Below are 15,450 nucleotides of genomic sequence, written 5' to 3' on the forward strand. Positions count from 1 at the left end.
GTGGTCCAAATTTTCCAAGTTGACAGGGCTTCACCCACGGATACCTACAGCAGCGATCGTCGCCTCTGATAAGCGGGAGGGCTTAGCGCCCGCCCGCCCGCTTGCAGGCCAGGTGGCTGGGTCACCTCGGGCCCCACAGGGGACACCTGAGGTGGTGGTCGTGGTGACATCGCGTTGGCGGTGCCAATGTCTTAATATGGCCAAAGACAGTGAATCGTGAGATAACCGTGTAAAATACAAAACTACAATTTTTATTTAACCAGGTAAGGCCCACTGAGCTATATAGCTATTTTCAGAAGCGACCTCGCCACAAATGATAGCTCAATGAAGTGGCTTATCACCGTGTGGAATTTTTTAGCAGCCAAATACTCCAAACGCATGTTTCTCAATGTGGAGCGATAAACTGGAAGAAGCGAAGAAAAATCCACGCGACCACAGGGAGACAGAGACACACAAACTCCAAATATACAGCGTGGGCATCAAACCCACGACCTCCTGTAAACCAGACGAGGTAGTTAACATCTCGTTATCAAGTAATTAATTCGGATTAGCCGTATTAACAACATCTTACAATTTATGTTGGTGATGGCTGCTGCTGCGATGGAAGTGGTGCACAAGCACAGCCAACAACAACAACAACAACTCAACACGCTCGTCCAAAACAAAGGTGAAATTCCCGGCAAAGGTGACATTCTTCATAGCACATCAACGTACGCATCTGCCTACATGTGCTACGAAGGAGGGCCATTGCCCGAAACGTCCTATTAAGGCCCCAAACACACAGTGTTATTGACCAACATAGTGAGTTTTTCTTCAGTGTATATACAAATCGCTACCGCTAAAGTTGTTTAGCAACTAATTCTAGATTTGAAGCTTTCGTGACTGCAAGGATTCATATGCTTAGGTTTTTTCGGTAAAGTCACGTAGGTAAAAAATTAAAATGATTAAAAGTAAAATAAAAATAAAATAAAAATCACGACGTTTCGGAGGCAACACAAGCTTCCGTCTTCAGCACGATAGCTGTATACAGCTATCAATGAAGTGACGGTTCCACCTGAAGACGGAAGCTTGTGTTGCCTCCGAAACGTCGTGATTTTTATTTTATTTTTATTTTACTTTTATTAATTAAATTTTTTTACCTACGTGACTTTACCGAAAAAACCCAAGAATATTGTTTAGCAACGTCGAGCGGTACTGACTGCGGCGCATTGGACCGCCCCGCTCACTGGAGCCACCCCGAGCACCGCGGCGGGAGGCCGGACGCGGCCGGTACCTCGATGGCGCCAGTGCCGTCCTCCTGCTCGTACAGCATGCGGTACTTCTTGACGCGGGTCGACGGCGCGTCCCAGGCCACGCGCATGCTGTTGTGCGTCACCTCCGAGATCCGCACGCCCCCGGCCGGAGAGTGCAGCGGCACTGCGGCGACACGGCATCACCACCGGCTCACGCTGTGCCGCAGTGCCACCGGCCCCGACTGACCACGGTGAACCCGTTTGGAATGCCGGCCCGAGCAGAGGCACCGGCCGTGCGAGGTTGGGCTATTTAAGAAATTCGGGGTTTGGAAGTTAGTTATTTATCAAGTTCACTGTGTGGCCACCGGTCAAGAAATCTTAAGATTCAAACAGATTTTTTTACTATTTTTATTTTACCAGGCAAGGTCCCACTGAGCTATAGAGATTTTTTTCACAATCGACCTGGCTATCAGAAATAATTGCTCAACTAAGTGGCTTATCGTGTGGAAATTCTTCGCAGCCAAATACTTTCAATGCACGTCGATTCTAAATGGAGGGAAAAACCGGGAGGACCCTGAAGGAAAATCCACACAACCACGGGGAGAGAGACATACAAACTCCAAGTATACAACATGCGTCGTGGTTCGGGATCAAACCCACGACCTCCTGCACACCAGGCAAGGTAGTTAACATCTCGCCAGGGAGATCGGATAGAACCGGCTGCCTCTGGACTGCGAGTGCAGTCTGCTGACCGTTACGTGATGGCAGCATCCTCTAAGGGCGTAATAATAATGATTATGATGCATGTAATCTTCTCATTATAATTATGATTATGAAATCAGTGTTGCTGGTCTGCCCCGGGCTGTTCGGTGTATGTGCTGCGTGTGGTGTGTGTGGTGTGTGTGTAGCGTGTGCGGTGTGTGCGGTGTGTGCGGGATGTGCGGTGTGAGTGGTTTTTTGAGGTGTGCGGTGTGAGTAGTGTGTGTGGTGTGTGCGGTGTGAGTGGTTTGTGCGGTGTGTGCGGTGTGTGCGGTGTGAGTGGTGTGTGTGCGGTGTGTGTGTGGTGTGTGCGGTGTGTGTGTCGTGCGGTTTGTGTGGTGTGTGTGGTGTGTGCGGTTTGTGTGGTATGTGCGGTGTGTGTGGTGTGTGTGGAGTATGTGGTGTGTGCGGTGTGTATGGTGTGTGTGGTGTGCACGGTGTGTGTGGTGTGTTTGTTTGTGGTGAGTGTGGTGAGTGTGGTGTGTGCTGTGTGTGGTGTGTGCGGTGTGTGTGGTGTGTGTGTGGTGTGTGTGTGGTGTGTGTGTGTTTTGTGTTGATGTGTGGTGTGTGCGGTGTGTGCGGTGTGTGTGGTGTGTGTGTGGTGTGTGTGGTGTGTGCGGTGTGTGCGGTGTGTGCGGTGTGTGCGGTGTGTGCGGTGTGTGTGTGGTGTGTGTGGTGTGTGCGGTGTGTGCGGTGTGTGTGGTGAGTATGGTATGTGTGGTGTGTGCGGTGTGTGCAGTGGGTGCGTTGCGTGTGTCATGCGGTGCGGTCTCTACGCACGAGTGGTCTCCTGCACGGTGAGCGGCTCGCTGATCTCGTCGTCGTCGTACATGGCGTACAGCGTCACCACGTACTCCGTCGATGCCTCTAGCCCGTCCAGCAGGAAGTCCGTCACCTCCGGGCCCAGCTTCTCCTGCGTTGGGATGGCGAGAGGGGCAGGAGGACACAGCGACGGGGCGATGGGTAAGATCACCAGTCAGGTGAGAGCAAATTGGGAATAGAAATTCAGTTTTTCGACGTCGACCTGTGGGTCACGGCAACAGCCGGCTTCGACGATGGCTCCGAGCACCCACGTAACACCGATTTTAAAATTATTTTATTGGTTTTTAAATCGTTGAATGGTTTGGCACCAACAAACATGTCTTCGATGCGTTTAAGATATGAACCAACAAGATCCTTCAGACGCTCCGGCTCCGGTCGTTAAGTCGTCACAAGGGACGGGACCAAAACTGACGGAGAAGATGACCTTCAGTGTCCTCGCCTGTGGAGCAGCCTGCCTGGGGATTTTGGGGCTTCACAATCATTAAGCAATGTTTAAGTTTAATCTAAAAACTAACTTTCAAAACGTGCTTTTATTTAAAATACTTTTGTGTTATTCTTCTATATGCCTTCACTAGCATAATGGTAGGTTTTTACCCTTTTAACTGGTACAAAACTGACACCTTTATTCAAGGCATCATGTTTGCAATGACCACAACACAAGTAGTCAATAAAGCAAACAAAAAGAATCAACTCTGATAAGGATAATAATATGCACTGTCCTTGAAGTTGATTGGCCCACACCCGAGACGGCTTTCTTTAGAGCCTAGTCCCCATTGGTGTAGGGCCAGATGACACCAGAAGGCGTACAACTCAAAAACAGTGCAATATCAGAGTATTGAGAGTTCGGGGTAAACATTTACACTATGAGATCTCTTTTACCAGTGGCAAAATATAATGGTAGGTTTTTACCCTTTTAACTGGTACAAAACTGACACCTTTATTCAAGGCATCATGTTTGCAATGACCACAACACAAGTAGTCAATAAAGCAAACAAAAAGAAGCAACTCTGATAGCAATTATTAAAATGTAATTTAGCTTTGTATGGAAATTGTTCTATTGTTCTTGCGATTTAGTCTTTTAATAATGTTTTCTTTTACCTGTACAGCACTTTGAATTGCATCTTTTACACGAAACAGTGCTATAGCAAGAAAGACGTTGATTGATTGATTATGGCTCTGAATGAATTCCCTCTTCAATTGCTGCCCCAATCTCACCAATCCATCCCCCCACACCCCCCCCTCCTTAACTCCTCCTAGACCCCCCCCCCCCCGACATCCAACATCTTCCTTCACTTCACCAGTCCAACGCGTTCTACGTCTACACCCCGAATCGCTCATCCATCATCAGCCACCATCTATCCGCTGCTGGATTAGGGCCTTCCCAAGCCGCAGCCGCCATCATCTCACGGTCGGTCTTCGCAGGTGTCTACAGAGTCGACTGTAATCCATTATTCGTTCCATCTCCATACAACCACACGCTTCACCCGATGAAGGAATTCTGGATTTTTCCACCAGGGCCTCAGGGCCTGCCGACAAACACGAAGCGTACGGCACGTCAACGTTTGATGAAATAACGGTGTTTCCGCGGTGTAGCAGCGACCACTTTAACCAAGAGCAGAAAAGGAACGTTTTATTAATTTCTGCGAAAAGTGGCATTCACGATGACGACACTAACGACGACGGTGGCGATGGGCTCATGGTGAGTGATGGGGCGCCCGTTTAGCAGCGTCAATCACAGCGCAGTGTGTGAATCACAGCACAATAGAAGATGACAACGCAATTTTTTTTAGGCGGGTAGCCGAAAATGTTTCATTGGCGTCATCGGCCATGATCTGCTGCTGAATGGATGTCTCTCACGATCGTCTGATGCGCCCAATCCCTCTGCCTCCAGCGCGCGCAGCGGATCCGGTCGCTCCATCCCCGCACAGCAGATCCAATCGCTCCATCTCTGCACGGTGGTTCCGCCAAAGCCTCTTTTTTTGGTTGCACGAATTCAACTGCTCCGTTGATTTATCTGGTAATCCCATCTCCATCAGCCATCATCAGCCATCATCTATCCACAGATGGATGGAGGCCTCCCCACGAGGGCCCTGCTATGCCACAATCAATTGGGGTTCCGTGCATGAGCTCATCTCGTCGCTCCTTCTCCGTGGCGGGCGGGACCTGTAGGGAATCCTTTTCATTTCCCTTCATTAAAATTGACGGTGGAGATAATTGCTCGCGAATGAGCACGCGCTGAGCGCACGTTTCCCGCCGCCGAGAAGGAAACCCCCGTGAGACGCGCACCGACACGCGAGCGAGTGGAGAAATGAGAGTACTGGGTTGAGAGAGAGTGTGCGCACACGTGGCATGTATGTATGTATGTTGAACTTCTTTCGCGCCGTACACAGCCAATCGCGGCCATCCACCCCACCTCGTGTGCTGTGCCGGCCTTCGTGGGTGCTGCTCGCTAACAGCACTTTCCCCAAGAGTCTGTTAAGGCTATAGTGGGGAACTTTGTCTTTGTAATTGTATATGCTGGCCACCCACCCCCACGTGTGCCGTGCCCACCTTCATAACTGCAGCTCGCTAACAGCACTTGCCCCTACAGCCTATTTAGGTGAGACGGAGGATATCTGTCTTGTGTCGTACTTGTATGTAAAGGGGAGCAATGGTAATGCAGTTATCAACCCAGCGACCCGAGTTCCATTCTCGCTCACGACAAAGTGCCGGTTATTTGAACCGTTCCTGGGCCTCCCCTAGGTCGACTCAGCCTCAAAATTTAATATCTGGTGACAGTGCGTAATCATCGAGACTGTGGAGACAAAGGTGGCCCGACGTGGTGTTTGGCCCCACGACCCCCACCGGTACGCAGTGCCGGCCTCCAGCAGGGCGCTTGCTAACGGGCACGTGCCCCCAACAAGTGTGTTCGAGGCTGCGCGAGGGAGGGATCTTCGTCTCGGTGCGTGTGAGAGAGGCCACGACCCCCCGCAGTGCAGGCGGCTCGTCCCGCGGCAGGCTCGAGCGGGCGTAATTAGCAGCTGCGAAGCGAGGCCCTGCCTCCGAGTGGCAGCCAGAGGAGAGCTGCCGCATCCCAATGTCAAACGCAGATGCTTCGCTGGGCTTTGTCCCACTCTCTAAATTATTTATTTTTTTTAAACATGTGCGTTTAATCCAGTTCTGGGAAAATGGAGCTTTGTTGTCTGTACACACACACACATCAGACGTCGAATGATATCACCCATATTGTCGTTAGCAGACCGTAGGAGCAAGTTGCTGTTAGCGAGCACCTATTAAGGCCGGCACCGCACGCGAGGGCGTGGATGGCCAGCGTCATGCCCGGCCGCCTTTGTCTTCCCAACGCAGGGCCTTCCTGAAATGGTCCTACGACTCAAGTTTGCTTGTGCTACTAGCGTGGCGTTTGGGCAACAACAGAGAAGACACCAAAGTTGCCCGTTTTAGTGTGGGAATCCATCTGGTGGCACCAGGAGTCGCTTGGTGTGCGGCGTACATTCCTCCTGTGCAAAAGGTTAAAGGGCAGTGGCGCCGGTTATGCTCCCTTCACGGGAATACGCGGGGACTATCCGCACAGCATCGGTGTGCAGTCAGCAGAGACCGAATCCATTCCAGTCGAGGGTTCAACTCGGTTGGATGCAGTGGTAACCATTGCGTCTCACAGCAAGAAGGGGCCTGGGTTCGATTCCCGACTCGGGTGTGAAGTTTGTACATTTCTCCCCCCGTTTTGCATAGAAAACCTCTGAGTTCTCCACCTTTCTCCCATTGCAAAAACAGAACATTACGTAATAACCGATGTTGGCCAAACAACTTACTCAATTGTGATTACACACGGGCACGTAGCAACATCGTTACCCTCCTGCAAAAAGCCTGGACAGGGCCCCCCGGTGAAGCTCTCCTGGGTAAACAAAGCGCAATAAGCGATGAACAGAGTACACTTTCGTCACGTTCACAAAAGGCAGGGGCGACTCTCTCCACCTGAACCAACCGTGACGGAAGCATCCACGCGCCCACGCCGTGCATCTGTCCGACACTATTAAGCCCGTCGTGTTTTCCTCTTTCCTAGTAAAGCTTCAAAACTCGCGTGATGGAACCACCCAGGAAGGAAGAGGAGGGGGGGGGGAGACGTGGCTGAGTGACTAAGTTTCTTAAAAAAATATATCTATGTTAAAAAATAATCTCCCGTTAATTGAATTGCGTGATTGCAGGCAGCAGGTGGAATTGTGTGGGTCGGCACGCCAGCGAACGGGTCCACTGGGGCCTTCCAGGGATACGGCGCCATCGAGTTGAGGAGATCGACACAAGAAAAATAAACAGTGGGCAATTTGACTTTATTGGGGGAATGTCCTTGCGTCGAAAGAAAAAGCGCGGATTTCTTGCCCCTTGCGTCCAACTGTCGGATTATATTTCCTTCGCAAGAATACTCCCAGCTCTCGTAGAAAAAAAAAATCACAATTATATAAAAAAAAAATGCAATTTACAACAAAAAAAAAATCGGAGGAAAAAATAAATGCACAATAATTAAAAACAACCTCACCATCCACATCTCTCATTATCGGTCGCGATCAGTCGCACTGCTGGACGACGGCCTACGCCACCAGATGTCGCCATCGCTCACGCTTCTGGTGATTATCCGCGCAAACAGCTGATTTCGGCGCTCCATCTCCACGCTGCACGTGCCCCCCCTCCTTGCACCGGGTTCTCATTTTGCGGAGACGTTCGTAAATCATCTATTTTACTTCATATTATTTCTCCTAACTTCATTGAAAATCTGCTTTTGGTCGATTATATCGTAGATTGTATTGGCTGCTGTAAATGTCCAATTTTATGACGAGCCACCTATCATTTGTGGCCAGGTCGCTGCTGAAAAAGAGCTGCATAGCTCAGTGACAGCTGCCACACAGTGAACTTGACAAATAACTTCAAACCCCAGACTGCAAGTTTTATACAAGTCACAAAACTGCATAACGCACTACACAAAAAAGCCCCATCAGCATTTCCTGAAGAAGTGCATTGTGGTCCGTTCGTCTTCAGGCAAACTGACAGCAGCTGCAGTGACGCAGTGGATAGACAAACCGTGGACCGGTTTTGTCCTTAATAGGACTCATCGGCACAGTATCATCACCATTGGTCACTGCCGCAAAAGTCTTGCCTCTGGCCACCATATATAGGACATGTGGAGTGCAGAATCTTGGAGCAGCGCCGAGCCTTGGAACCCCCCCCCCCCCCCCCGGCCAGAACCTGCGAGCGGCGTTGCCGAACACAAAGTTCACCGTCGTGCAGAGATGTTATCTCCCTCGCCTGGTAGGACTGAGAAATCAGAAACCCGTCCGGGTTTGGCCTACTCTCAACTAAACTCGACGGTTTCATCAACAGCACTGCCTACGAAGGGCAAACTTTTTCCCAGGCTCCGCTTTCCACGAGAGAAGCTGAAAGATAACGTTGCCGCTCGCGCACCCTGACAGGAGACTTGCCAAACCAGAGATAGTTGATTTTATTTTTGAAGTTCCATTCATTTTCATTACTGCCAGAAAAAAAAAGTGTTGGTCTACGTTTTTTCTTTTGTCATTTTTCATCGGTGCCGTTGCGAATCGACGATCCGAGCCTGGCCACACGAGAACTCGCCACATGTGTGGCCCCTGTCCGGGCCACAGTGCCAAAAACGGCCGCTGTAATGAGACGCAGACGGCTCGCACGGTCTCCTGGGTCCCCCCCCCACTCCACCACCCCCCCCCCCACACACACACAACGCTCGCTTCGTAATTCCCTCAGCAGGGCCTCGCGGAGTCTCGAGGCCATCTCATTGGGAGGGTCCGGCTACATTGGGGATGATGTTTGGCCAATCCCATTGGTGACGACTTGGCTTCGCGTTGGCAGGAAACCGGAGAACCCGGACAAGAAGCCACCACACGTAGGACAGAGGTGGGGGGGGTAATGCTCCAAGTTCAGCACAGACACAATTCTAGAGTCCATTGTACTGCCATCCCTTTGTCAACTTGTGAAAAAGCATCGCGCTCCAAGGCAGTATCTCATGCGAGCAGTCGCCAGGCTTCTATCGTGCTCAGTGTGCACCATCTCATAAGATCGGGTGAAGAGAGGATGATTTAGGGGGAGGCACGATGCCGGGCGTCCTGGGATTGCACAACGAGTTGGCACACAGCGGTGGTGGCGGCCGCGGAGCCTCGCTCGTGATTTGTGTCCGTGCCTCAGACCCCTGGGGCCCCCCGACCCCTACCCCTCTACCCCACATGGTGAGAGCAGTGCCGTGCACAGCGCTCAACGCTAATCCGCTCCATCTCCCTGGCCCCTCCGTCTACGTGCTGTGGACAAGGGACACTGCCCCCGAAACGTCACCCATCGTTACATATTTCTTTCCTCTCGAATTGAAAACTAAAACAAACTCATCAACCCTCATCAACAATACTGCCTAATGAAATAAAAGTAATACATAAGTAAATAATGGGATCAGTTTCTGGTGACGTTTTACGCAACGGCCCTTCTTCGTAGCACAGAGAGCAGTGTTCGTCATTGCAAGGCCCGCGTGCCACTAGCGGCCCCTGGTGGGCTTCAGTGCAGCCCCCGGCAGTACAACAAAGGGTGAAAACGCCCCTTGCGGGCGGTGTGGCGGCCCTCTCACTGATGATGTCTTACATTTTGACTTAAAACTACAGGAATTCATATGCTATGGTTCTTCCAGTAAAGTCACGTAGATAGAAAATAAATAAATAATAACAATAAAATAATAATAATGAAAATAAAGTGAATAAAAAAGAATACAAATATCACGACGCTTCGATCGCAACACAAGCGGTCGTCTTCAGGAACCCCCCTCCTCTAAATAATGTGCGAAGAACACAGACATAGAACAGAGAGGAATCTTTAGTCTTCGGATGCTGCGATGCCCTCCCAGAATGACAGAGAGAGAGAGAGAAAGAAAGAGCGCGCGAGCGGGCAGACGGGGAAGACGAAAAATCCGGCCTTTTATCCGGGCAGACGCGAGCGACAGACGGACGCACCTCCTTGTCGCCGTCCTCGTCCTCGCCGCTGCCGACGGGGGCGTAGGTGAGCGTGTAGCCCGTGGCGCCCTCGGCCTCCTCCCACTTCACGCGCATGCTGCTCGCCGTCACGTCGTGCACGCGCAGCTCGGGAATGGACGAGCCCAGGGACGCTGCCACACGCACGTGGGAGGTGGGGCACAGGGGGGGTGGGGAACAAACACAGGTCAGAGATACTCAACTAAACTCTTACAGAACTCAACAATATATTTATTTGAGCAGGTAAGACCCGCTGAGCTAATATATAGCTCTTTTTCAGAAGCGACCTGGCTATCACAAATGATAGGTCAACGAAGTGGCTTATCACCGTGTGGACATTTGCCGCGGCTAAATAACTCGAGACGCACGTTGTTGATTCTAAATGTGGAGGGGAAAAAGCGGAGTACCCGGAGGAAAAAATCCACGTGACAGCTAGGACAATGTGCATGGCTTCAGGGTCAGGATCGAACCCACGATCTCCTGCATACCAGGCGAGGCAGTTAACATTTCCAAGCCACCGTGGCGTCCTGGGACAGGACACGTCGCTAGGCTGGGCAATGACCGGCGACAAGAGTGGCCAGACATGCGTCCGAGGAGGGTGTCCTGCAGCGGAGACGGAGCCACGGGGTCAGCTCCCGCACCGGGGGCGAGAGACGCACAGAAGCAACGGCCTTGGTCCAGCAGCAGATAGACACTGACTGATGGCGAGGATGCACAGCACGGGCTCTGCAGTCGGTGAAGGGAGACGCCGAGCCTTCACTGGAGATACAAATCCGCTGTGCCAAATGGAATTCCCCGTCGCTCTCCACGCACAAACGCGCCGCGGTTCTCAACAACAAAGCAAGCGCTTGTGGATTGTAAAAGACATGGGGGGCGAGGCGGGTGGGGGGTGGAAACTAAATGAAATTAAACATCTGAAAAAAATCCTCAACAATGAGACATTCACTGTGAAATGACAAACGGTCACCGTGAACAACTACGAAGGCCGGCAGGGCACGAGAGGGGGTGGGTGGCCAGCACCACGCCCGGCCGCCTTTGTCTCCCTAGTAGCGGTGTTTACTACACACAGCATCAGGTACTCATTTGAGGGCGAGTCGACATGGGGGAGGTGCAGGCCCAGATCAGATAACCGTCACTGGCGGTGGTGGCCGTGAGCGGGAATCGAACTCGTGTCGCCGGGTTCGTGGCGCAGTGCACTCACTCACTCACGCGTGTCACCGACCATCACATCTCACACCACCACCACGGCCAACTGTTCATCTACAGCAGCACAGCAGCAAGAGCAGCAGCAACACAGCAGCAGCAGAAGTTGCAGCAGCAGGAGCAGCAGCAGGAGCAGCTGCAGCAGCAGGAGTAGAAACAGCAGCAGGAGCAGAAACAGCAGCAGGAGCAGCAGCAGCAGGAGCAGCAGCAGCAGCAGGAGCAGCAGCAGGAGCAGCAGCAGCAGGAGTAGAAACAACAACAGGAGTAGAAACAGCAGCAGGAGCAGCAAGAGTAGCAGCAGGAGCAGAAACACCAGCAGCAGCAGCTGCAGCAGCAGGAGCAGAAACAGCAGCAGGAGCAGCAGCAGCAGGAGCAGCAGCAGGAGCAGCTGCAGCAGCAGGAGTAGAAACAGCAGCAGGAGCAGCAGCAGCAGGAGCAGCAGCAGGAGCAGCTGCAGCAGCAGGAGTAGAAACAGCAGCAGCAGGAGCAGCAGCAGGAGCAGAAACAGCAGCAGGAGCAGAAACAGCAGCAGCAGCAGCAGCAGCAGCAGGAGCAGCAGCAGGAGCAGAAACAGCAGCAGGAGCAGAAACAGCAGCAGCAGCAGCAGCAGGAGCAGCAGCAGGAGCAGAAACAGCAGCAGGAGCAGAAACAGTAGCAGCAGGAGCAGAAACACCAGCAGCAGCTGCAGCAGCAGGAGTAGAAACAGCAGCAGCAACAGGCGCAGCAGGAGCAGAAACAGCAGCAGCAGCAGCAGCAATGGGAGCAGCAGCAGCAGCAGCGACTGCGGCATTCCCAGCGGATCTCTCCGCGGCCGCAAGGCGCGACAGGGAGAGCCGCACGGCCGGGGAGCCCCGGGGGGTGAGGGGGGTGGAGTGGCGCCCATGGGAGCGGTGCGAGCGCTCACGGCGGACTCGGCGACGTCGCCGGCACCCCGACCCGGCACCGCCGCTGCGTGCGCGCTCTATCGCGATACGTGCGCATGCGCCGACTCTGCTTTGCTTCAGCCGTTGACCTTTTGCGCATTCTTTGCGCTCTAATTCTAAACAGCGCCGGCCGGCTCTACCAATCTGCTGCTTTGTTTCTCTCTCTGCCCATTTAAAATTATTTTTTTTCTTCCTTTTGTAAACGCTCGTAAAAAAAACTCTTGGTTTTACACTTAACTGGTACGGGCCTCGCCTTGTCAGGGTGTACTCTGCAGGTGGAAAGACCCGTGATTGTGAGATTGCGATATTGAATTCAATCGGCGATAAATCGTCCTTGTCGTTGTTATCTTCACCGCGTTTTCGGTTTACTCCAAACAAACATTTTCTGGCGCGCTATGCTTCCAAGAGAAATACCGTTTTAAAGTTTTGCCTCTTTCTGCAAAGGTAAAAGGTTGTATCAATGTGGCCTTCTCAGAGTGCTCTGGTTTCCTCCACCACGTACGAACACACATTCACTGGCCGAAAACACCTTGATATATAGGGGATGGCAGAGCTTGGGGATGTCTGGTGGCTCTCGCTCGCTCTCTTTGAGAGCAGGCGGAAAACCGTGTGGTGCCTTGCAAGCTGAACTTCTATTAATAACTCGTCTGTTGCCCGTCCAAGGACGGGTGTATTGCAGTAGATCTGAAACTTGCAAGCGAAAAGCAGACCACAACGTGTTATTCATTACATCAATTCGTGCGCAATTTGTAAGGCCGCGGTGACACAGACTTATTTAATGTTAAGGTTATAATCCCTTGTTCATCATGACGTCCTTTTGACTTCGATGTCTCAACAGCGTGACGGAGATCGCGTGACGTGAGGGTTCTGCCTTTGTAGCGAGGGTTGTAAGTCGACGCCGAGGAGGGGGGAGGAGGCGCCTCGCCCCCCAATGTGGAGTGACGTCACCCGCTAATTATTATTAATGGGGGGGGGGGGCAGTGTCCATGTGGAGGACGTCACCTGCTCATGATTATTAATGAGGGGGGCTGTTCGACGTGGAGTGACGTCACTAGTGCATGATTATTAGTGAGGGGGGAGTACTGCATATTGAGTGACGTCATCCGCTCATGATTATTAATGAGGAGGGGTGGGGGGTGTCCATTTGGAGGACGTCACCTGCTCATGAATATTAATGAGGGGGGCGTTAAGGATAGACATTCCTGGGTGATTATAGGAGGTCTAAGGATGATAATGATGATGATACTGCAATTTGTAACGTGTGCACTATCTCGCAGATGTAAACGAACGTGACGCTGAGGCACGGAGCCAAGCTCAGGGTTGCTCGACAGCAAGCGGATAGAGGTGAGGCCTTGAAGAGGGGGAGGGGACCTTTCAGTGTCCCTTCAGTGTCGGTGCACATTGATCGCCACGCTGTTGCCGCCGCTGCTGATGCTGCGGTAAGCCCCTGACCGCGAGCTGCCACGCTGACCGTAGCGAAGGGGAGATAGCGGTGGACGGACGAGAGCCGCGGTGCCGTGGCACGGTCACCGATGGCGAGGCGGGGTGCGCAACACTCACCAGTGGTCTCGGTGATCTGCGAGCTGTTGCCGGAGGCGCCGCCGACGGAGAGTGCCACGACGTGGAGCCGGTACTGCGTCTCCGGCTGCAGGTTCTGCAGCAGCGCCGAGCTCTCCGAACCGCCGACCAGAACCTGCGGGGGGCGTCGCGGAACACAAGCCACCGTCACCGTCGTGCGCCGACGTTATCTCGCTTGCGCCGAAGACGACTGAGAAACACGTGCGGGTTTGGGGCCTACGGCGGACGAAGGTGGCAAACCCTCCCACGGGGGGCCTACCTCCTCCTGCGGGCCGCCCTCGTGCGGCCAGTAGACCACTCGGTAGCCGGACACGGGGCCCACGGATTGCTTCCAGTTCACGCGGAAGCCGCCGGCGGTCACGTCCGACGTGGAGAGGCCACTCGGGGGCAGCACCGCCACGCCGCCGTCGCCCCCCCCTGCCAACGGCGCGCAGGTTAGGAGGTCACTGGGGTCAACGGTGCGGGGGGGTGGAGGACGTGCGCGTGGTGGGGACTTGGCGGGGTTGGGAGCTCTGCCCCCTGCCACGCGGCGAGAGGGTTGGTACCACCGGTCGGTGGTTGGCGGTGCCGACTTTGCATCGCTGGCGACGTCGTGAAGTTTACCGACGCACCGGTAACGGTGACGTCTGTACGCGTGGGCAACGCGTGCAGCTTTACAATTGAGATTAATTGTGTATATGTGTGTGTGTATATGTGTGTGTATATGTGTCTGTGTGTATATATGTGTGTGTGTGTATATGTGTGTGTGTGTATATGTGTGTGTGTGTATATGTGTGTGTGTGTATATGTGTGTGTGTGTATATGTGTGTGTATATGTGTGTGTGTGTGTATATGTGTGTGTGTGTATATATGTGTGTGTGTATGTGTACATCTCGAGACACTTCGCAGGAAGAGTGGGCATAGAGGAGGAGGAGGAGGGGGAGGAGGAGGAAGGGGGGGGGGGTGAGGGGGAGGGGGAGTGGGGGGGGAGAGATAAGGAGGAGGAAGAAGTGGAAGTATAAGAATGGCAGAGGGGGAGGAGGAGGGGGAGGACCCCCGAAGAGGAGAGCGATCGGACCTCGCAGCGCGGTGAAGAGGATGTCGGCGCGCGAGCAGACGACGCGGGTCAGCCCCTCCACGATGGCCGCCATCCCCGTGAACTCGGAGGCCTGGTGGACGTGCGTGGCCACCGGCTTCGAGGCGATCGCCTGCAGCTCCTGCTCGTCCGCGTTCTTCACGCCTGCGCCAAGACGAGCGAGCTCAACCCGCGGCTCCGTGCGCCCCCCCGCGCACAAAGACGAAGTTCTACCCACCGCCTCCGACGATGTAGCCCACACAGGCTGTCAGGGCAAGTGCTGTCAGCGAGTAGCGCCACCGAAGGACGGAATGGCACGCGAAGGAGCGGGTGGGCCAGCACCATGCCCAGCCACCTTCGTGTCCTCCCCAGTGACGATGTTTAGACACCACACCAGGTACTCATTTAAGGCCGAGTCGATCTTGGGGAGGCTCAGGACCGGTTCAGATAAATGCACCACCACAGTACCCTGTGCTAGGCTATGCGCGTGGACAGCTCACTGGTAGGAGATCACAGGACAGACCCAGGCATTATAGGTTAACGGATGACTGGTGCATACGGACAGACAAACGTGAGTACAAAGACAAAGATCTCCTGCGTATAGCCTTAACATACTTTTCAGGGCAAGTGCTCTAAGCACCAGATACTGATTTGAGGTTGAGTAGACCTAGGGGAAGCCCATGATTGGTTAGGATAATCGTCGCTGGTGTTGACTGTGAGCGCGAATCAAACTCGGTCGCCTGGTCTGTAGTGCAATGCACAATTACACAAAGACAGTGGAGCCTAAAGCAAGTGCTGTTAGTGAGCACCTATGAAGGCCGGCACGGCACACAAGGCGGTGGCTTGGTGAT

General features: G+C 53.2%; 1 protein-coding gene across 3 annotated transcripts in view; it reads right to left on the reverse strand.

The window, feature by feature from the left end:
* The window catches only part of COL14A1 (collagen type XIV alpha 1 chain), a 102,562-nt gene that overhangs the window by 46,852 nt on the left and 40,260 nt on the right, over positions 1-15,450 (reverse strand). For all 3 annotated transcript variants that reach the window (XM_078600643.1, XM_078600644.1, XM_078600642.1), the window contains exons 16-21: positions 14,603-14,764; positions 13,805-13,962; positions 13,528-13,660; positions 9,824-9,975; positions 2,772-2,904; positions 1,274-1,416 (exon numbers count right to left, since the gene is read on the reverse strand). In XM_078600643.1, coding sequence (XP_078456769.1) covers positions 1,274-1,416; positions 2,772-2,904; positions 9,824-9,975; positions 13,528-13,660; positions 13,805-13,962; positions 14,603-14,764 — 881 coding nt within the window. The remainder of the gene's footprint in view (positions 1-1,273; positions 1,417-2,771; positions 2,905-9,823; positions 9,976-13,527; positions 13,661-13,804; positions 13,963-14,602; positions 14,765-15,450) is intronic.

The sequence above is a fragment of the Lampetra planeri genome, chromosome 14, assembly GCF_965212315.1.
Source record: "Lampetra planeri chromosome 14, kcLamPlan1.2.h2, whole genome shotgun sequence".
In the NCBI taxonomy this organism is placed as follows: Eukaryota; Metazoa; Chordata; class Hyperoartia; order Petromyzontiformes; family Petromyzontidae; genus Lampetra; species Lampetra planeri.